The 23,280-nt window shown below is 38.5% G+C and overlaps 2 protein-coding genes and 1 long non-coding RNA gene across 3 annotated transcripts; all 3 read left to right on the plus strand.

Annotated features, from left to right (window-relative positions):
• Positions 1–3,477: 3,477 nt before the first annotated feature.
• Positions 3,478–7,941, plus strand: LOC137031452 (sialoadhesin-like). Its single transcript, XM_067402391.1, has 5 exons — positions 3,478–3,533; positions 3,787–3,853; positions 4,260–4,610; positions 4,709–4,954; positions 7,837–7,941. Exons 2-5 carry the CDS (start codon positions 3,799–3,801, stop codon positions 7,866–7,868), a joined length of 684 nt encoding a protein of 227 aa, XP_067258492.1. The 5' UTR covers positions 3,478–3,533; positions 3,787–3,798; the 3' UTR covers positions 7,869–7,941.
• A 4,719-nt stretch (positions 7,942–12,660) lies between these two features.
• On the plus strand, positions 12,661–15,286 carry LOC137032457 (B-cell receptor CD22-like). Its single transcript, XM_067404221.1, has 7 exons — positions 12,661–12,806; positions 12,891–13,226; positions 13,325–13,573; positions 13,649–13,891; positions 13,978–14,232; positions 14,662–14,916; positions 15,003–15,286. Exons 1-7 carry the CDS (start codon positions 12,746–12,748, stop codon positions 15,284–15,286), a joined length of 1,683 nt encoding a protein of 560 aa, XP_067260322.1. The 5' UTR covers positions 12,661–12,745.
• Positions 15,287–16,995: 1,709 nt separating this feature from the next.
• LOC137031458 (uncharacterized) lies at positions 16,996–22,067 on the plus strand. Its single transcript, XR_010896556.1, has 5 exons — positions 16,996–17,080; positions 17,266–17,311; positions 21,249–21,326; positions 21,399–21,465; positions 21,612–22,067. It is a non-coding gene; the product is annotated as an uncharacterized lncRNA (long non-coding RNA).
• The last annotated feature ends 1,213 nt before the right edge of the window (positions 22,068–23,280 follow it).

The raw sequence follows: 23,280 nt of genomic DNA on the forward strand, positions 1-23,280 counted from the left end.
CACACACTCACACACACACTCACTGTCCGGTCTCGTTTGCACTACAACTCATGTATGCTTACCTCAAGGACTCCAAACGCTATACTTACCTGCCTCCATCATCTCCAGTACTCCTTGTGTTCCTACCTGCCTGTGTGTGTGAGTGTCTCAGCCACCTGTCTCCAACGTCTGCCTCCATCCTCACCTGCAATACAACAAAAGGACAGTATTATCTCTCATTCATCTCCAAGTACTACCTTCTCATCATTCACTTACCTGTTGCTCTGCTGATCAGTCAATAAACACCATTACTGCTTTTATATCTGCCTCTGATGTGTCTATCATAACAACTATTTCATTTTTTTTTCTGTTTTATGTGACATTTTAGTAGCTTGTTTTCTAATGTGATCTGTTGATCAGAATATGTTGCTTGTCACCATTGTTGAGATTCACAGGCTGATTCTTGATGTCTGTGTGTGCCTAAAAGAAAGACTTTTATTTTTTTTTTTTATCAAAATAACTTTTTAAGATACACCTTTGAATTATATATTAAAAAAAAAAGATGATCTTCTGCTATTATCAATAATGTTAATCTAGCTCAGAGTTTGGGCTCTACTAAGTTCAGGTCAAATAATGATTATGTAAAAACATAACAAACACCATCTGATCAGCTTTTTATCTTTGCTTGTATGGTTGTTATACCTCAGTTACAACAGCCCAAACAAAATTGAATATTATAAAGTCAAGGGTCAAGAGCCCAACTAAAGCAAACACTGATCTCCATAATGGTAACTTAAAATGGTGAATTTCTCCTTTGATTCTGCTTGTTAAAAGCAGATTACCTTCCTGACACAATGAATGTGTCAGAATGAACACAAGTCATCCACCGATGAAGAAACAGGCACAAACTTGCTTAACGGCTTGTGGAGTGATGTAGCAGCAATGTGATTGGATGATAGTTAACACATGTTGTGTTGGACACAGTGTTGTTTCTCTCTCTCTTTCTCTCTCTCTACACATGATCAACTTAAATTGACATAAAAATGTGTTAAAATAGCCACAACACTAAAAATTTGTTATTAATTAACACATCCTTTTTGAGAGTGTAATCACGTATCTATACCAACTTCATCAGGCTCCGAAAAGTCTTCAAAAAGAACAGAAAATGGCCTTCTCAACTCTTGCTTCATCAGAACAGGGTGTTCAACGCACCACCATTTTTGTTATGGCAAGAAAGGCAAGAGAAAATGTGTTTAGCTGTTGTCAGCTGATTTGATGATATGAATATGATTGTCATCATGTAGTGGCTTTATTCACTGATCTAATGACTGAATGTTATGTTAAAAAAAAAAGTTATTAATTTTGAGCTGTATCTTTTCTAGAATAACAAAGCAGTTGATTAAATTAAACCAAAATAATAAATCAGAAAATACAATATACACTAGACACTTCAAAAAACCTGCAAGATTTGCTTACACACATACATCAAGAATCAGCTTATGAATCTCAACAATGGTGACACGCTTCATGCCGCAATGCATTCTGGGTGCCTCACACAAAACTCATCCATGACACCATTGTTGAGATTCATATGCTGATTCTTGTTGTCTGTGTGTAAGTAACTCTTGCAGGAGGTTTGAAGTGTTCAATGAACAATGTGTTTTTCAATTTTTCTGATTAAAACATTTTTATTGTTGTAATTCTTGAAGAGATTCAACGCAAAGTCACCTTTATTTATATAACGCTTTTTACAATGCAGATTGTGTCAAAGCAGCTTTACAGTGATAACTGGTATATAATTTTGGCTGCACAGCAGCTCTTAAAGAATAGTGTCAATGCAGGCAGATCAAAGCACTGCTGAATAAATGTCCTAGAATACTATTGAATATCAAATGTCAAGTCAAATGTCAAGTGTCCCCAACTAAGCAAGCCAAAGGCGACAGCGGCAAGGAACCCAAACTCCAACAGGTGACATCAGGTGGCAAACAAGTGTTAAAATGGAGAGAAAAAAAACCTTGGGAGAAAACAGGCTTAGTCGGGGGGCTAGTTCTCCTCTGGGGAACAGTGCTTTGTTATGATTCAGGTTGTTATGATAAGTTTGATAGGATAGCAACATTCAAAATATTTACATTTTCATTCATTAGATCAGTGAATTAAGCCACTAATCTAACAACTGTCCACATTAGCTTTTGCCTTTCTTGTCAAAACAAACCACAAAAGTAACCAGAAAAACACTAAAACAGTCAAGAGTCAAACTGCCTAACTGAAGTAAGCACTGACCTCGATCACGGTGACATCAAACCAAACATTTTCAACAAATCATCAACATCTAAACCTCTGGTAATTCTCAATAACAACTTCTGTAGATGTATGTCAGAAATAAAGTCAGTCTGGTTAGTAATAAGTGAAGCTGGTAATGCTGTTTGTGGAGTTGTTGAATCAGATCTTCAGAGATTTAATGTCTTTTATCTTCAGTTGATTTCATCTTAAGGCTAGTTCACACTGTGCGATTTTGTCTGATTTGGTAGTCTGAGACAAACTTTGCAAATCCTAAAAGATTCCTATAATCCTAAGATAAAATCTGTAGTCTTTGATCTCTAGTTTGACGTTCACCGGCAGCCGATTAATGACCGTTGCGATCAAATTTTACCTCAGACGAAATTCTGGCAGTGTAAGAAGATTTGGCGCACAATCCTCCAGTGTGACTTCTCCTACAACAAACGTCAAATTGTCTTCGGTTTTCAAGACAAGCCATGATCAAAATTACACTAGAGGTGTCTTTGTTAGCCACCATTTGAGTCCTGCGTGTAATGCAGCTCACTGTCACCCAACACGTGTGGTTTATGATGTAAAACTCCGGACAAGTTTTCATGCGCGTGTCCGTTTTTAACGCGTTTTGACTGCTGTACAGTCTGACATTAATGACAACCGAGATCCCACAGTGTGACATGAGGATCATGTTCGTATAGTCTGACAAGCAACCATCGTAAAGGACTATTATAAATCGCTCAGTGTGAACACGGCTTAAGGCTGTGGCTGAAGTTGTAGTTCTTGTTGTTCCTCTGTCCTTCGGTCAGTCTGCTCGTTATCACCTAATTGTCTTATTAACTCAAGCATGTTTTTTTGTTACATTTAATAGCCTGTAGTGTGCACACTGAGCAGTGTTCATTTCATCTGGGCTAACCCATGTGTGGCCTACATGGAAACTGTGGACAAAACTGGCTGGGCCCCAGTTAGACAGCCCAGGTGACACCCATCTGGGCCCCACCATGCTGTGCTAACTGGGTCTTCCCACTGAGGTTCATTTGAACATTATTATGAAAGATCTGCAGTCATGCATTTATAAAATAAATAAATAAATAAATAATCATCCTTCTTGAAAGATGTTTCATTCATTCTTTGCAAGTGGTTTCACTTGGGTTGTTCCTGTCTCGGCATGGGGCAGGTCACTACAATAGACTTTAAAAAGAGGAAGGAAAAAAGCAGAAGTTTTCAGCTCACATTTTCAGTTCACTCTCCTGGAGTCTGTTTGCTGTGTCTGAAAATACAACACGGTAAGAGTTACACTTGTTCAGTGATGAATATTGAATAAATAATGAATCTCCATTCACAGAAGAAACATTTTCTTTCATAATAACCTCTGAACATCCAGAGCTCATGTGTGCCTAATGTTGTCTTTAAATGAGTTTCAACGGTGGAAAACTGCTAACAGTCGTGATTTTTACAGTGTTTACAGTACAATAGACTGAAGTTATTGTGTTTTTGAAGCTAAAGCTGACATGTTGTGCTGTTGTGTAAATGATTTAGTTTCCTGCAGTGATGTCACAGAGACCGGCTCCTTCTCTTCTTCTGCTGTTTCTGCTCATGATTCCAGGTGAGTCTCTCCTGTAAATGTGTGACTGATAATAACTCAATATTAGAAACAGAGATTGTGACTAATTAACTTGGTCCAGTTAGTCCTGCTGTTAGCCCTGGGGAAAAAAGATCAGCAGTAAAATATCTACTAAAATGTGTTGAAATGTATTTGTTGCATCCAAACTAAATTATATTAGTTTTTTTGCTGATATTACGCCAACTGTTTAAACTTCTGACATTTAGTGCAGACTGTTTTTCATGATTAGTGTTTTCTCTTCTGCTTCCTGTATTTCATCACCTTCTGTCTGTCTGTAGATTTTACACATGATAAGTGTAGTTCTTCATTTACATAAACACCAGTTTTGTAAAAGAAAGATTTCATAGATGGACATTTTCATTATTTTCTTGTCAATGTTGTGTTTCAGGAGTTTGTAGCCAGTGGAGTGGTTTGGGTGTGAGTTACAGTCCTTCACACATCTGTGCACTACAGAACTCATCAGTGATAATGAACTGCTCTTATACATACCCTACCGAATACTGGATCATGAAAGTGTACTGGACAAAAACACGAGTAATAAATAATGTAGAGTCTCCAGATCTGTCTGAGGACCCTGAATACAGTCAGAGGCTTCAGTATCTGGGAGATAAACAGAGTTCTGCCATCAGACTGAGTCATGTGACACTGAAGGATTCACACGAGTACTATTTCAAATTTATCACTGATATAACAGAAGGGAGATGGACTGGTTATCCAGGAGTGACTCTTAATGTCACAGGTGACTTTCATGAGGTTTCTCTCTTCTTCTGTGCATTATGTTGAATAATAATCAGTGTATGACAGCAGCACTAGATATAATGTGTGTGTTGTGTTCAGATCTTCAGGTGGAGTCTCCTGAGAGAGTGACAGAGGGAGATTCAGTCCGTCTGACATGTAAAAGCAGCTGCACTCTGACTGACAGAGCAACATTCATCTGGTACAGAAACTCACAGCCATTAACTACAGGAATTATTGGAAACCAGCTCGACCTCGGGAGAGTCAGCAGAGAAGATACAAGCAGATATAGCTGTGGTGTAGATGGACACAGTTACAGATCTCCTGCTGTTCAACTCAATATCAGATGTAAGTATATTCTTTGAAGTTTGAGTTCATCTGTCCCTCCTTTTGTTTAAAACTATAAATAAACTGTGCTGATCATTAAAATAATGTTAAAATACTGTTTCAACAGTACAACACAAGATGTGAACAATATGCAATTTTAAGTGAAGTTAATAAACATAATTTGGGGCGGAGTACGCCCATCTAATCTTCCAATTAATACCAAGGTATAAAACCAGCATCTTACCTCTTCCTGTTGTTAGTTCTTTCGGCATCCCTCCTCCTCCCCTTCTCCTCCTTTTGTACTATTTTTGCCTATGGGGGAATATGGGTAGAATATGGGTAGAATATCCTTTTCGAGCTCCTCTATAGCAGACAGCAATCCAACCCAGATAGCAAGCAATGATTGAAATAATGTTAAATCAATGTTAATGTGTCAACGTTAACATCATTGAATCAATATCACTTTTGCACCCTCAATTAATGTTGAAAAAATGTTAAAAAATAAAAAAAAAAAAAAAAAAAAAAAAAAAAAAACAATGGTAGTGGCATTGAATCAGTGTTTGCACTCTCAGAAAATGAAACACAACTACAACTGACTTAAAACCACACAGCCTGAAATCAACTGAAGATAAAAGAAGACAATAAATCTCTCAAGATCTCAGCAGAAGTTATTTTTGAGAATTAACAGGTTTAGATGATGATGTTTTATTGAAAATGTTTGGTCGCCATTGTGGTGGTCAGTGTTTCCTTTAGTTTGGCAGTTTGACTCTTGGCTGTTTGTGTGAGTTTCTGGTCTTTGTAACAGTGTTAGCCAAAACACATCATTTGTTGCAAAGAAACCAGAAACAAAATGATTAAGTGAAATAGTTTTCATTATCATAAAGTGAAATCTTTTATTAATTGTGCTTCTGACCATAAGTGTATGTTTGTTTTTAACAGGTTAAGTTCACTAATACTTTCTTGCTGCAGGTCAGACATTCTGAATGTTGACTTTTAAAGTGTTTTTTTTTTTTTTTTTTTTTTTTTTTGTTATTTTGTTTATTAGAGACACAGAATCAGCATATGAATCTCAACAATGGTGACATGCTTCATGCAGCAATGCATGCTGGGAGTCATGAGTTGTATACTCTGGTGGCTCCCAGCATGCATTGCAGCATGAAGTATGTTAAGTATGTTATATTAACTGTATAGGAGAGAGCTCACACACTGCTAAAGTTTTTTTTTCTTCAGTGTACCACTAATAAAATTCAGTTATACAGATTTGGAATGACATGTGGGTGCATAAATGATGATTTTTTTTTTTTTTTTTTTTTGTGAACTATCCATTTAAAAGTAGCAATCTTATGTCAATTGGAAAAAAGCATTCTGACACATTTTTAGGCCTATGTTTTTTTTTTTTTTTTTTATCTCGTAGGTGTCTTTTTATGTTTAAAAACATGCTCAAAAAGTTTCACCAGTTTAACCTTTATTTATGGAGTCAAATTAATGCCTTAAAGTTTTGCACAAAAATAAAGTTTTGCAAAACACAAAAAAGAATTGAGCAATAAAAAAATGTTTTGCAAACAAAAATAAAGAATTGCAAAGGAAAAATAAAGTATTGAGCAGAAAAAAATAAGTTTTGCAAACAAAAATAATAAATTGCAAAATAAAATAAAGTAGTGCAAAAATAAAAATATAATCAATTACAAAAATCAATGACAGCTGTAATCCTATTTTATCTTTGCCACATATTTTTCATGCTCAAACCTACTAAATCATTTGCAACGCTCATTTTATTCTGCGTTTCAGTCAAGCGTGCGCTCACGATACCGGCTTTCGTTTGCGCTGCACTTTTCTGTGCGGATCTCTTTATGGCACTGGTTTGACGTGGGGGTGGAGTCAAGAAACGGGGGCACGCCCCCGCGAAATGCATTGGAGGGGAACGTAATCAGCGACAGGTGAAATAATTCTTTGACATGGTGAAAAATAATGAATGGTTTGTTTTTGTTGGTTTGTTTAGCATATGTTGTCGCCGATTACGACCCCCTCCAATGCATTTCTTATAGTAATATGACCTGTTGTGCTCTGTCTCACTGCCTGTATCCACTTTTGTGTCCTTAAACATTTGTTTTTTGGGGTCGACAGCTTATAAAAACTTATTTCTGGGTTTTTTAGCTTGTTAGCTATACACCTTGTCACACAGCAGCTTTTAGGCATTGTTCTGTTTTTTGTAATGAGTCAGAAAAGACAAGGAGGCAGCCTCATGCATTACAAAGTCAATGGCGACGGTTGGATTGATTTTTCCCCCGGTTGGATTGTTTTTCCCCCGGTGGGCATGGTTTTCAGATTATAATAAATGCGCTCTGTCTCTATGCTTGATCTGTTCTGTTGCGATCTGCGTCTCCTGTCGATGACGTGTTTCGCGGGGGCGTGCCCCCGTTTCTTGACTCCACCCCCACGTCAAACCAGTGCCATAAAGAGATCCGCACAGAACAGTGCAGCGCAAACGAAAGCCGGTATCGTGAGCGCACGCTTGACTGAAACGCAGAATAAAATGAGCGTTGCAAATGATTTAGTAGGTTTGAGCATGAAAAATATGTGGCAAAGATAAAATAGGATTACAGCTGTCATTGATTTTTGTAATTGATTATATTTTTATTTTTGCACTACGTTATTTTATTTTGCAATTTATTATTTTTGCTTGCAAAACTTATTTTTTTCTGCTCAATACTTTATTTTTCCTTTGCAATTCTTTATTTTTGTTTGCAAAACATTTTTTATTGCTCAATTCTTTTTTTTTGTTTTGCAAAACTTTATTTGTGTGCAAAGCTTAAGGCATTAATTTGACTCCATATTTATTTCATTACTTTGGTCTACTGTCATCTCTGATGTTGCCTTATTTGACTTTGCTTCTGCTACATCAGCACTGGAAGAAGGTGTCATATCCTCATGGTAAATATAAGGTGCTGATCACATAAAAACACACTGCTGGTTTCATCCTGATCATTTGTTACTGGTCATGAGTGTTGGTGAACCAGGTAAGAGCATCATTTACTAATCGATCTTTACGTTCAAATATGTTATAATGGAGACTGGGGCTAGTTGTCACAGAAACTTTAAGGTTTAAGATCAACAATTCATGTGGTTTTGTATCTTGGTAACAAATAGCTATTTAAATCTGCCTTAGATTAAAATAATTCAGTATCATTGTGTATTGTTACATCTGTTGGGTATCAAATGAACACAGTAAACATCATTAAGACACAAGACTTAAGGTGTGTTTCTTAGAACGTGTTTTCTTAGAATGGAAAGTGACTTTTAAAAAGAAATTTACTTTTAGAAATATTCACTGGAGTAAAAGTGTGACAACTACCCCCAGTGTGTGTATACTGAATGTATACACACACATTTGTACTAATGTTTTTGATTTAATATGCTGTTGTTGGTGTATACATTTTATATGATTTTCCCAGCTCAGTGGGTAGATATCCTTGTGGTTAAAACTTTTAAAAACTGTATCTGTTGATTTAGTTGTGGTTTTTAGTAAATATAAGCATATTAAAAAGACCAACATATGTTGTTTTCAAAGTTGGTGTCATTTTTATAATCTTAACCCAAAAGACTATCTTGGTCAACAGCTTTTACTGAAGATGAGGCTCAATTTTAAATGGCCTGAAAGAGGAAGTTAAGCTTAAATAAAGCATTTCTAATCCAGTCACAATGAGTCTGTCTGAACCTCAATAAACTCCAGCGTCAAAACAGATAACTAAATAATATTTACACATTTAGTTAATGTACAATACACTGTTAAAAAAAAACTGTCAAATTTACGGTAAAATACCGGCAGCTGTGGTTGCCAGGAATATACCGTGAAAAAAATGTGGAATCTGTAAAAGACAATACGGTATACTGGTTTTGTAACCCTAAATTTTACAGTAGACAACGTATTTTTTTTACCAAAATCATGGTAGAAAAAAACAAATATATTTGTCAATTATACAGTAATTTTATGTAAAAAATGCAACTTTCCATAGCTTTTTACGGATATTTGCAGTAAAAAAAAAGTTATAATATAATAATATATACAGTAATTTGTTCTTAATTTAACAGTAATACACTGTAAAAGAAAATCCCAGTTAAATTTACGGTAAAAAAACGGCAGCTGTGGTTGCCAGAACTTTACCGTAAAAAATACAGTAGCAACGTTAAAAAAAATCTGTTAAATTTACGGTAAAATAAGGTATTTCACTAACTGATATAATGTTAATTTACCAACTTAATGAAGTACTAATATCTGTTTTGTACCTTTATAATACACTGACAGTTACCAAACACAGTGGTGATGAGAGTCACATGATGAATCAAAGTTCATCACAAGCAGATTTCCCACAAGCTGAGAAGGACAACACTAACATATAGAAGGCACACACAGTGTCATTCACACACACACTATACACCATCATGGTAACATGCGAGAAATTTAAAAAACCAATAAACATTAATTTAACAACATTAGATGTAACATAAAACCCTAATGTACATAACTGATTAGAAAAAAAAATGAGAAAAACTAAGAAGAAACAGAGCTATTTCAACAAAAATATATCAAATGTTAAGTGTCACGCAGGGAATTGTGGGAATGTTAATTTATGGTTTTTCACTGTAATATTTACAATGAATTATTTTTCACTTCCAAAACTGTGAATTTAATGGTATTTTACCATAAAATTACATTAAATGTACCAATAGATTTATCACAGTTATTCACCGTATATAGTACAGAAACTTTCTGTAAACCAATAAATAGTTTTTCACCGCAGCATTTTTACAGTCTTTTACTGTTAAAATCACGGCCATTTTTTAATAGACCCTATTATGGTAAATAACTGTAAAAATAACAGAAATATGTTAAACCTTATTAAAACCTTTGACAGTAAAAAACACAGTGAAATTGTATAAAAAATGACAGCATTTTATTTTGACCAGATACATTTTACGGTAAATTCCTGAACTTTAAAAAATGTCAGTAAAATATACAGCAAAACACCGTCAAATTCCAACGGTAATGGAGCGTAATTTAATTTAACAGTAATACACTGTAAAAAAAAAATCCCAGTTAAATTTACGGTAAAAAAACAGCAGCTGTGGTTGCCAGAACTTTACCGTAAAAAATACAGTAGCAACGTTAAAAAAATCTGTTAAATTTACGGTAAAATAAGGTATTTCAATAACTGATATAATGTTAATTTACCAACTTAATGAAGTACTAATATCTGTTTTGTACCTTTATAATACACTGACAGTCACCAAACACAGTGGTGATGAGAGTCACATGATGAATCAAAGTTCATCACAAGCAGATTTCCCACAAGCTGAAAAGGACAACACTAACATATAGAAGGCACACACAGTGTCATTCACACACACACTAAACACCATCATGGTAACATGCGAGAAATTTTAAAAATGCAATAAACATTAATTTAACAACATTAGATGTAACATAAAACCCTAATGTACATAACTGATTAGAAAAAAATGAGAAAAACTAAGAAGAAACAGAGCTATTTCAACAAAAATATATCAAATATGAAGTGTCACGCAGGGAATTGTGGGAATGTTAATTTATGGTTTTTCACTGTAATATTTACAATGAATTGTTATTTTTCACTTCCAAAAACTGTGAATTTAATGGTATTTTACCATAAAATTACATTAAATGTACCATTAGATTTATCACAGTTATTCACCGTATATAGTACGGAAACTTTCTGTAAACCAATTCATAGTTTTTCACCGCAGCATTTTTACAGTCTTTTACTGTTAAAATCACGGCCATTTTTTAATAGACCCTATTATGGTAAATTACTGTAAAAATAACAGAAATATGTTAGACCTTATTAAAATCTTTGACAGTAAAAAACACAATGAAAACAAATTACAGCATTTTATTTTGACCAGATACATTTTACGGTAAATTCCTGCACTGTAAAAAAAGTCAGTAAAATATACAGCAAAACACCGTCAAATTCCAACGGTAATGGAGCGTAAAACCAAAAACTTCCTTTTACTGTATTAAATAGATTGAATAACCGTTAATTGTGAGACTGGATAAAACTTTGTTTTTTACTGTAATAAAATGTTGAAATTATAAATATTGTCTGTGAAAAGAAATAAATATGCATACATTTTACAATTAAATATTGTAATGTTGAAAATGTCTAAAAACCTTAGATTTTATGGTATTATTTGAGTAAAACTACATATTTTGGGGTTGTGCACATTGGAATTCACAGTATAAATCTGTAGATTTTTAAGCAAACAAAAACATTCATTTTTACAGAAGCAAGATGTTAAAAAATCCCACTAAACACTGGACGTCAGATAGACGTGCAGATCATGTCTATATTAGGTCCGTCGGTCCATGACCATTTCTGAAAATCGATTCGACGTCCAAACTGCACAGTTAAAAAAAAACTGTCAAATTTACAGTAAAATACCGGCAGCTGTGGTTGCCAGGAATATACTGTGAAAAAAATGTGGAATCTGTAAAAGACAATACGGTATACTGGTTTTGTATCCCTAAATTTTACAGTAGACAGCGTATTTTTTTTTACCAAAATCATGGTAGAAAAAAACAAATATATTTGTCAATTATACAGGTCCACTATTTGGACGTCCAACCATGACCCAACTTGGAAGTCATCTTGACGTTCAACATTTAACCTTTGAACCGGGTAATTTTTTTGAACGGGGTAATTCATTTCACTTAAATGACAATTAATAGGTAATTTGCATTGCCATTTAAGTGAAATTATTGAACTTAAATATACAAGCTTGATAAAAATGATAATTCTAGAAGAAGATTTCAGATGGCACTTAGAGGCTTTTGCATCTGAACTCTTCATGTATTAATCATGTTGATAGGCCCTATAAAACAAATATTACATATTAATCATGTCAATTTCCTGCATCTGTTATTGACGTCCAAATGACGTCCAAAAAAATTACCCCGTTCAAAGGTCAAATGTTGAACGTCCAAGTTGGGTCATGGTTGGACGTCCAAATAGTGGACCTGTATAATTGACAAATATATTTGTTTTTTTCTACCATGATTTTGGTAAAAAAAATATGTTTTCTACTGTAAAATTTAGGGTTACAAAACCAGTATACCGTATTGTCTTTTACAGATTCCACATTTTTTTCACGGTATAGTCCTGGCAACCACAGCTGCCGGTATTATACCGTAAATTTGACAGTTTTTTTTTTTTTTTAACTGTGTAGTTTGGACGTCGAATAGATGTTCAGAAATGGTCATGGACCGACGGACCTAATATAGACATGATCTGCACGTCTATCCGACGTCCAGTGTTTAGTGGGATTTTTTAACATCTTGCTTCTGTAAAAATGAATGTTTTTGTTTGCTTAAAAATCTACAGATTTATACTGTGAATTCCAATGTGCACAACCCCAAAAGATGTAGTTTTACTCAAATAATACCATAAAATCTAAGGTTTTTAGACATTTTCAACATTACAATATTTAATTGTAAAATGTATGCATATTTATTTGTTTTCACAGAAAATATTTATAATTTCAACATTTTATTACAGTAAAAAACAAAGTTTTATCCAGTCTCACAATTAACGGTTATTCAATCTATTTAATACAGTAAAAGGAAGTTTTTGGTTTTACGCTCCATTACCGTTGGAATTTGACGGTGTTTTGCTGCATATTATACTGACTTTTTTTACAGTGTATAAATTACAACAGTTTATAACACATTTAAATTTAACAGAAATAAGTCACTGTACATTTGTTGTAGGTTTTGCAATGCTGATGTCAGTCAGAATGGCTCCTCCTCTTCCTCTGATCTTTCTGCTCATGATTCACGGTTAGTCAACGCAACACTTCAGAAAACACACTTTTTTATGCACATGCTGCTTCTACTTTAATCAGTATAAATTCTGTGTTTCAGGGGTTTCTAGTGCTGGTTGGGGTGTGAGTTACAGTCCTTCACACATCTGTGCACTAAAGAACTCATCAGTGATAATGAACTGCACTTATACATACCCTACTGGATATCAGATCATGAAAGTGTTCTGGACCAAAACAAAAGATAATGTAGAGCCTCCAGATCTGTCTAAGGACCCTGAATACAGTCAGAGGCTTCAGTATCTGGGAGATAAACAGCAGAACTGCACCATCAGACTGAGTCATGTGACACTGAAGGATTCACGCAAGTACTATTTCAGATTCATCACTAATAAAGACAAATGGATTGGTTATCCAGGAGTGACTCTTACTGTCACAGGTGACTTTCATGAGGTTTCTCTCTTCTTCTGTGCATTATGTTGAATAATAATCAGTGTATGACAGCAGCACTAGATATAATGTGTGTGTTGTGTTCAGATCTTCAGGTGGAGTCTCCTGAGAGAGTGACAGAGGGAGATTCAGTCCGTCTGACATGTAAAAGCAGCTGCACTCTGACTGACAGAGCAACATTCATCTGGTACAGAAACTCACAGCCATTAACTGAGAGAAGAGACAGAAACAATGAACTCCTGCTGCAGTCAGTCAGAAGAGAGGATGCAGGCAGATATAGCTGTGCTGTACACGGACACAATCACATCTCTCCTGCTGTTCAGCTCAATGTCACGTGTGAGTACAGGTTCAATAGTTCTTTTTATGTACTGAGTTAATGTTTGAAAATACACTTTCATTTGTCTGTTTTAGATGTCTCAGTTTTGATAAATGGATCTGGTGAAATAGTGTCAGGAGATTCAGTGACTCTGATCTGCAGCAGTAATTCAAACCCTCCTGCAGAAATCAGCTGGTTTAAAGGAGGAACGTTTGTAGGATCTGGAAGAATCTTCAACATCTCAAAGATCAGCTCTGATGACAGTGGAGAATACAAGTGCAGATCCATCAATGAACATGGAGAGAAATACTCTGATGCTGTGACTTTAAACATCATGTGTGAGTTAATGATGGTTCAGTAACTGTGGCATTAAATATTATAAATATACTCAATGATGTGAAAATTATTGTATTTTCTGTTTTAGACCCACCCAGGAGCGTCTATGTGTCCATCATTCAGTCTGGTCAGATTTGGATGGGAGATTCAGTGACTCTGATCTGCAGCAGTAATTCAAACCCTCCTGCAGAAATCAGCTGGTTTAAAGGAAGAACGTTTGTAGGATCTGGAAGAATCTTCAACATCTCAAAGATCAGCTCTGATGACAGTGGAGAATACAAGTGCAGATCCATCAATGAACATGGAGAGAAATACTCTGATACTGTGACTTTAAATGTCATGTGTGAGTTAATGATGATTCAGTGACTGTAATGTTACATTTAAAATTGATTGTAATTGTTAATGATTATATATGTTTTTCTGTTTTAGATCCTCTCAGGAACGTCTCAGTGTTGATAAATGGATCTGGTGAAATAGTGTCAGGAGATTCAGTGACTCTGATCTGCAGCAGTGATTCAAACCCTCCTGCTCTGAACTTCAGCTGGTTTAAAGGAGGAACGTTTGTAGGATCTGGAAGAATCTTCAACATCTCAAAGATCAGCTCTGATGACAGTGGAGAATACAAGTGCAGATCCATCAATGAACATGGAGAGAAATACTCTGATGCTGTGACTTTAAACGTCATGTGTGAGTTAATGATGGTTCAGTAACTGTGATGTTAAATCCTATAAACAAAGTCTGTGATGTGAATGTATTTTGTTTTCTGTTTTAGATCCTCCCAGGAACGTCTCAGTGTTGATAAATGGATCTGGTGAAATAGTGTCAGGAGATTCAGTGACTCTGATCTGCAGCAGTGATTCAAACCCTCCTGCAGAAATCAGCTGGTTTAAAGGAGGAACGTTTGTAGGATCTGGAAGAATCTACAGCATCTCAAAGATCGGCTCTGATGACAGTGGAGAATACAAGTGCAGATCCAGAAATAAACATGGAGAGAAATACTCTGATGCTGTGACTTTAAACGTCATGTGTGAGTTAATGATCATCTACACATTGTTCACATCCAAATTCATAATTTTCTAATATTCATTGTATTTTTATTTTCATCCATTTTAGACCTTCCCAGGAGCGTCTCAGTCTCCATCTCCATCATTCAGTCTGGTCAGATTTGGGCAGGAGGTTCAGTGACTCTGATCTGCAGCAGTGATTCAAACCCTCCTGCTCTGAACTTCAGCTGGTTTAAGGAGAATGAAAGCTCAGCTGTTGGATCTGGACAGAGTTTCAGTGCACTACAGAGTGGACGCTTCTACTGTCAGGCTCACAATCAACATGGATCTCAGAGATCAGACGCTGTAACTGTCACAGGTGAAGCTTTTATTAACACACTCCTGCACTCTTAAAACAGATGTGTTAAAAACAACACAACCTGTGTTATATCTTAACACATCCGTGTGTCTAGTTAAGGACAACACATTTTGTGTTACTTTTTTTTAACTCAACCAGTGTGTTATTCTTCTTAACACAGGCAATATGTTAAAATATTTAACACACTAATGTGTCATAAATCACACAATTTGTGTCATAGATGTGCTGTTTTTGACCAGTTAAAATTAATGCAATGCACACTCTTAGAAAGGATGTGTTAAAACTGACTCAAAGTGTGTTCAATTCTTACACATCAGTGTGTGAGTTTAGGGACAACACTTGTGTGTTAATTCTGACACATTCACCGAGTCAATGATTTTAACACAGTAAATGTGTCAGGAAGGTGATCTGCTGTTAACAAGCAGAATCAAAGGAGAAAATCACAATTTTAAGCCACCATCGTGGAGATGAGTGTTTGCTTTAGTTGAGCTCTTGACCCTTGACTTTTTAATATTAGATTTTGTTTGGGCTGTTGTAACAGCTAGTCAAGCAAACAGAAAAGATGATCAGGTGGTGTTGGTTATGTTTTCACATAATCATTATTTGATCTGAATCATTTAGAGCTCAATCTCTGAGTTAGATTTACATTATTGATTACAGCAGCACTTTGATTCAACATCAGAAGATCAGCTTTATCAATATAATCTGAAGGATTTCTTAAAAGTTGTTCTGATTTGATAAAAAAAAAAAAAAAAAAGCTCTTTCATTTCGAGACACAGACATCAAGAATCAGCCTGTGAATCTCAACAGTGGTGAGAATAATAAAGCATGTTGCAGTGCATTCTGGGAGCCACCAATCAAAATTCATCCATGCCTCCCATCATGCATTGCTGTATGAATAGATTATGAGCTTAATTGTCTTAGTAATTTCCTTTATTCTCACTATTTTTTTTTCTCTGTTTTATGTGAATTTTTAGTAGCTTATTTTCTAATGTTTCTAAAATCAGAATATGTTGCCTGTCACCACTATTTAGATTCACAGGCTGATTCTTGATGTCTGTGTGTGCCTAAAAGAAAATTTTTTTTTTTTTTTTGATCAGAACAACTTTTTAAGAAATATCTTTGAATTATGTAGAAAAAGCTGATCTTCTGTTATAATCAATAATGTAAAACTAGCTCAGAGATTGGGCTCTAAATGAGGTCAAGACAAATAATGATTATATGAAAACATAAACACAACCTGATCATTTTCTCTTTGCTTGTCTGGCTATTATAACTCAGTTATAGCAACCCGAACAAAATCTAACATTAAAAAGTCAAGGGTCAAGAGCTCAACTAAAGCAAACACTCATCTCCATGATGGTATCTTAAAATTGTGAATTTCTCCTTTGATTCTGCTTGTTAACAGCAGATCACCTTCCTGACACAATGAATGTGTCAAAATGAACACAAGTCATCCAATGAAGAAAGAGGCACAAACTTGCTTAACAGCTTGCAGAGTGACATAGCAGCAATGTGATTGGATGACAGTTAACACATGTTGTGTTGGACACAGTGTTGTTTCTCTCTTTCTCTCTCTCTCGCTCTACACATGATCAACTTAAATTGACACAAAAATGTGTTAAAATAGCCATAACACAAAAAATGTGTTATTAATTAACACATCCTTTTTGAGAGTGTGTATCTTCACATCATTCATCAGTTTGGAGAGTTAATCATGATCTTCCTCTTTCAGTTCATCATGGTGCTGGTATTAATGTGATTGTGATCGCAGTGACATCTGGAGGATTATTCTTCACCATCATCTACATCATCATCCTGTTTATAATGTGAGATCAATAAAAAACTGCAGTGATTGTATAAGTTCAGTTTTGTATTGAATAAGTTCACTTTTGATTTAATGTAAGAAATTGCTCAGTTGTGTTTTAATTATTAGTAATTTTTAAAATCAACATTCATATTTTCTCTTCATTGAATAGAGTCCATATGATATTAATGTCTGTCATTATAACAGGAGGAAACGAAGGGATGATCAAACTGAAGATCTCACAGTGAAACAGGTAAATCATCTCAACATGATTCACATCATGTCAGGTTTGGTGGGTGGTGGAAGGAACGAGGACTCAAATGCAGGGAAGAGGGCTTTTATTAATAATAAAAATAAAACAAAAACACAACAAAACTACCCCTTGGGGGAAAACAGACTTAAACAAAAAACAAGACATGACTTGACTTGGCTTGACGAAAACATCAGGGAAAATATGACATAATAAATGACAACGAACCAGCACAGGACTGCAAACACAAGGAGAATAAATAGGAGAGCAAACAAGGCAGGTAACAAGGGAGGACAGGTGGGGCAAATCAACCAATAATGAGGTAACAAGGTGGGTGGGGTCAAGACAATAGACATGAGAGCACATGGCACAAAGAAACACATGACAAGCCATGTGCTCACATCAAACAAAACAAAGACACAAGCACATGTCTTGTGTAAGCACATGGCTTGTGATTTTGTCTTCATTGGCCGAGACATGAACACGTGACTATGAAAACTCATAAGCCACGTGTTCACACAAAACAAGACAACATGAGAGCACGCAGCCCGTGAAACACAGACTGCGTGCTACACAACACAAGACAAATCAACATGAAAGCACGCGGCAGGTGGAAATAACCGCGTGCTACACAACATGACAATACAAGAGACAAAACAGGAGACAAGAACGCACGGCAAGTGAAAGAACACTCGACCGTGCGCTCACAACAAAGACAGGACTGGGAGCGCGAGTGTCCGAATGCCGATACGAAACCGAAACCAAACTAGACATGAGTGCCGGGATCCGAACGCCACGCTCCCAACATGAAACAAGGCACGCAGACAAGAGAGCGCACAGCCCCGAGAACCCTCGAGACCGTACACTCACACAAAAACACGACAAGAACGGGAGTGTCAGAGCTCTGTCACAAAACCAAGAAATAAACAAGACTGAAGTGACAGAACCCTGACACTACCCCCCCCCTACGAGGGACACAAGACAAACATGACAACATACACGACACAAGACAAAAAACACCAACAAGACAACATGACAGACATCAGAACACAAAGACAAAGAGGGGAGGGAGGGAGGGGAGCCAAGTCAGTCAACAAAACAAAAACAGAATGTCTTAAGGAAACCAGGGAGGGACGGGAGGGTTGAGCCAGGGAGGCTCAGGCAGGTCTGGGGTCCCAGCTGAGGGCCAGGGAGGAGCTGGAGGGACAGACCAGGGCGGGACCGGCGGGACAGACCAGGGCGGGACCGGCGGGACAGACCAGGGCGGGACCGGCGGGACAGACCAGGGCGGGACCGGCGGGACAGACCAGGGCGGGACCGGCGGGACAGACCAGGGCGGGACCGGCGGGACAGACCAGGGCGGGACCGGCGGGACAGGGCTCCTGGCTAAGGACCAGGGCGGTACTGGAGGGACCATCCAGGCAGGCTCCAGCAGGGCAGACAGCTTGGCAGGCGGCGGCAGGGCAAGGCGCTGGGGACGCGCCGGCAGGGCAAGGCGCTGGGGACGCGCCGGCAGGGCAGACAGCTTGGCAGGCGGCGGCAGGGCAAGGCGCTCGGGTGGCGCCGGCAGGGCAGACCGCTGGGGTGGCGCCGGCAGGGCAAGGCGCTCGGGTGGCGCCGGCAGGGCAAGGCGCTGGGGAGGCGCCGGCAGGGCAAGGCGCCTCCGGCAGGGCAAGGCGCTGGGGAGGCGCCGGCAGGGCAAGGCGCTCGGGTGGCGCCGGCAGGGCAAGGCGCTCGGGTGGCGCCGGCAGGGCAAGGCGCTCGGGTGGCGCCGGCAGGGCAAGGCGCTTGGGCGGCACAAGAATGGCCTCTGGGGTTGGAGCGGACTCACGGGCTGGAGCGGGCTCTGGAGCGGACTCACGGGCTGGAGCGGGCTCTGGGAAGGCCTCCGGGCCTACAGCGGGCTCTGGAAAGGCCTCCGGGCCTACAGCGGGCTCTGGAAAGGCCTCCGGGCCTACAGCGGGCTCTGGGAAGGCCTCCGGGCCTACAGCGGGCTCTGGGAAGGCCTCCGGGCCTTGAGGGTTGGAGGAAGGCTTCTTCCTCTTCCTCCGTTTACGTGGGCGAGGAGGTGGCACTGTGCCTACCTCCTCTGTGGGCACTGCAGCTTCCTTGGTCAGCTCTGGGGGTGCTGCAGCGGTCACAGCAACCACTGGAGTGGCTGCAGTGGGTTCAGCCACCTCTGGGCAGGTGGCAGATGTGGCTGACCTGTTCTTCCTCCTCCTCCCTCTCCCCGAAGAGGTCATTGGAGGACTGGGGACCTGGCAGCTTGTGAGGGGAATGGGAGGTGGACCAAGAGGGGGAAGGCCACCTTCTTCTCCGCGATTGTATACATACCCCACAAACTGCCAGAAAGACAAAATCCCCAGCATTCCCATCTCCCAGGCGCTGACGGGCTCATTAAGGCTGCTGTTGAAAATGTCCTTGAGCGCTGCGTCGTTGATGTTGAGCCCCTCCGCTGTGAACACGAACAGGTGAGCAAACTCCTTCACGCTGGCTCCCCCTTGCTGAAGAGAAAGGAGCTTGCTGTGCTGATCCACCGTCAGCTGAGCGGAGGGGCTGGGAGATGGGAAAAGGAAGATACCCATCCTTCTGCTGAGTCCTCAATTGGCTGGTTCGTTCTGTCAGGTTTGGTGGGTGGTGGAAGGAACGAGGACTCAAATGCAGGGAAGAGGGCTTTTATTAATAATAAAAATAAAACAAAAACACAACAAAAACTACCCCTTGGGGGAAAACAGACTTAACAAAAAACAAGACATGACATGACATGACATGACTTGACTTGACTTGACTTGACTTGACGAAAACACCAGGGAAAATATGACATAATAAATGACAACGAACCAGCCCAGGACTGCAAACACAAGGAGAATAAATAGGAGAGCAAACAAGGCAGGTAACAAGGGAGGACAGGTGGGGCAAATCAACCAATAATGAGGTAACAAGGTGGGTGGGGTCAAGACAATAGACATGAGAGCACATGGCACAAAGAAACACATGACAAGCCATGTGCTCACATCAAACAAAACAAAGACACAAGCACATGGCCAATGAAGACAAAATCACAAGCCATGTGCTTACACAAGACGAGACATGAACACGTGACTATGAAAACTCATAAGCCACGTGTTCACACAAAACAAGACAACATGAGAGCACGCAGCCCGTGAAACACAGACTGCGTGCTACACAACACAAGACAAAAACAACATGAAAGCACGCGGCAGGTGGAAATAACCGCGTGCTACACAACATGACAATACAAGAGACAAAACAGGAGACAAGAACGCACGGCAAGTGAAAGAACACTCGACCGTGCGCTCACAATAAAGACAGGACTGGGAGCGCAAGTGTCCGAATCCCGACACGAAACCGAAACCAAACTAGACACGAGTGAAGGGATCCGAACGCCACGCTCCCAGCATGAAACAAGGCATGCAGACAAGAGAGCGCACAGCCCCGAGAACCCTCGAGACCGTACACTCACACAAAAACACGACAAGAACGGGAGTGTCAGAGCTCTGTCACAAAACCAAGAAATAAACAAGACTGAAGTGACAGAACCCTGACACATCAGCTGTTGTCTGTGTTTCAGACTGTAACTGTACAGACCGACGGGATTCAAACCTTCTCAAAGTCACAATCCAGTCAGTAAACAGTTTGTACGATAATATAAAAATCTAGAAACAAGCCTTATTTTATTAGACAGTTGTGAATGGCCTTGGCAATTTTTTAGTCAATTTATCTGTTTAAGCTCTTAATGATAATTCATTGTCAAATTCAAGCCAGGTTTTGTACAATATACATGACCAATCAGAGATGATTTCATTCACGTACAAATGTGAAAATCCAGAATATTGTTGTATATGCTGTAAATGTTTCACTGATCATGTTTTTATTATTGTGATATTTTGTGATGTGTGTCCTTCTGTCTCTCCTGTAGATCTCTGATCCCAATAAAGACACATATACAGCTCTTGAGCTCAAGTCCACGACCTCTGACCTGTACGGCACACTCACAGTAAGTGAGACGTCACAGTCAGATGATAAATCACAGATGATCACATGACCGATCTCTCTCTCTTTCACACAGACGGTTCATCCCAGAGCTCCTGAAGACTCTTGATCCTCAGAGCTTTTCTAAACATGAGAATCCATCAGTGAGTGTTTGAACCTGCAGCTCTTCTCAATATCATCCATCAAACTCTCTTCAGCTCTAGTGTGATTGATTTGTGGATCTTGTGAAAGGTTTATAATGTTGTTGATGAACTTCAGTCAGTCTTTCTTCATCTTATTGTTTGTTCAGATCAACAGGAAGATGCTGCAGTAAGAGGCGGAGCATGAAGGAACCAATCCTGAGCTCTGTGGGCGGAGCCACATGTGATTGACAGGATCATCAGTGATGAGTCACATGAGTTTCATTTCTGTACAGTTGAAGAAACATGATGTAACAGAGGAATGAAATGAAAGTTAAAGCTTGTTATTGTGTAAATATAAATGTTAAAATTAATTCAGCAGAGCAAAACACAAGTGATGTTCAGCAAACAAGCCATGCTTTTTATTTTACATCATTTTCCTGCTTTTAAATCATAGTTGATCATTTTACCCTGATATACTGAACAAAATCATAATTGTGTGCATTCATAAAGGAATATGTTGTTTTTGCTCTCAAAGTGCTCAATATTATCAGCTTCTGTTATTCTGACTCTTGTGTTCCCTTTAAATCAGGGATGGACAACTCCGGTCCTGGAGGGCCAGTGTCCTGCAGAGTTTATCTCCTTCCCTGATAAAAACTCACTTGCCTATAACTTTCTACTAATCCTAAAGACCTTGATTAGCTGGTTCAGGTGTGTTTGATTAGGGTTGGAGCTAAACTCTGCTGGACACTGGCCCTCCAGGACCGGAGTTGTCCATCCCTGCTTTAAATGTTCAGTTTTATTTGTAATATGTGCTTGTACAAACCTTATGGTCCCTATTGATGTATCGATACTCACAAGATACTTATTGGGTATTGATTCCATTAAAAATATTTATATTAAAATTGGTGACTGTGAATCATTTTTCATTGCTTTCACACAAAATGCATTCATGAACACTTTTGTCATTCATACTTTACCATCTGCAATATTTGCAGCAGATTTTTTTAATGCTAACACACTGCTTTCAACACTGATAAAAGCTCATTTAATTTCTGCAGGAATTATATTGAAATATAAAATCTCAGCAGAATATTTACAGTGAAATTAAATAATAATTATTTCAAATACAGCTAATTGTGATTTCAGCTGAAAGGTGTCCAATTTTAAGTCTCTATTACAGTAGTATTTTTTTTTATTAAAGTAATCTTTTAGTAAATCTGGATGTCTTCCAAATAATTTTGTTTGGAAACATGGATCAGGGAAGACACATTGGTGGGGAAAGAAGAGTGTCAGAGAGAGGGAGGACTAGAACCCTCGCAGTATTGTCCATCCATCCACACATCCCTTACATTTATCCTGTTTGGGTCATGGGGAGGCCGGATTCTTTCCCAGCGTCTCAGGTTGTAGGCAGGAAACACACTGGACAGATGTCGGTCCATCACAGGATGACACACTCACATATCTTCATATTCACACTCACACCCAAGCGGGATGGAAGTCGACCGGGAGTTGAAGTCGGCCGTGTGCCGCCATCTTGTAGCAGAACTTCACTTGCGTTAGCATCCCCATTGACTCCCATTCATTTTGGCGTCACTTTGACAGTGAATAACTTTACATCTGAGGCGTTTAAAGACTCCATTTGTCCATTATTTATTTCCAAAGATACACGACAATGTATAAAGGGCTCCATTACCTTCTATGTTCCATTATGGTCCCGTAGAAACAGTTTTTGTAAAAATAAGCTAACGATTGCATCATAACCACTCGACTCTCTGTCGCACAGTAGAGAAATTACCGTACAGACAGGAGGAGAAGCTCGCAGGCAATCGGGGAGAT

This window comes from Chanodichthys erythropterus, chromosome 12 (assembly GCF_024489055.1).
Source record: "Chanodichthys erythropterus isolate Z2021 chromosome 12, ASM2448905v1, whole genome shotgun sequence".
Lineage (NCBI taxonomy): Eukaryota > Metazoa > Chordata > Actinopteri > Cypriniformes > Xenocyprididae > Chanodichthys > Chanodichthys erythropterus.

Bases quoted from the DNA above. Each gene is read 5' to 3' on its own strand.
- LOC137031452 (XM_067402391.1), top strand. From the start codon at position 3,799: ATGTCACAGAGACCGGCTCCTTCTCTTCTTCTGCTGTTTCTGCTCATG. The intron at 3,854-4,259 runs GTGAGTCTCTCC...GTTGTGTTTCAG, and splicing joins GTTTCTGCTCATGATTCCAG to GAGTTTGTAGCCAGTGGAGT. The intron at 4,611-4,708 runs GTGACTTTCATG...TGTTGTGTTCAG, and splicing joins AGTGACTCTTAATGTCACAG to ATCTTCAGGTGGAGTCTCCT.
- LOC137032457 (XM_067404221.1), top strand. From the start codon at position 12,746: ATGCTGATGTCAGTCAGAATGGCTCCTCCTCTTCCTCTGATCTTTCTG. The intron at 12,807-12,890 runs GTTAGTCAACGC...TCTGTGTTTCAG, and splicing joins CTTTCTGCTCATGATTCACG to GGGTTTCTAGTGCTGGTTGG. The intron at 13,574-13,648 runs GTGAGTACAGGT...TGTCTGTTTTAG, and splicing joins TGTTCAGCTCAATGTCACGT to ATGTCTCAGTTTTGATAAAT.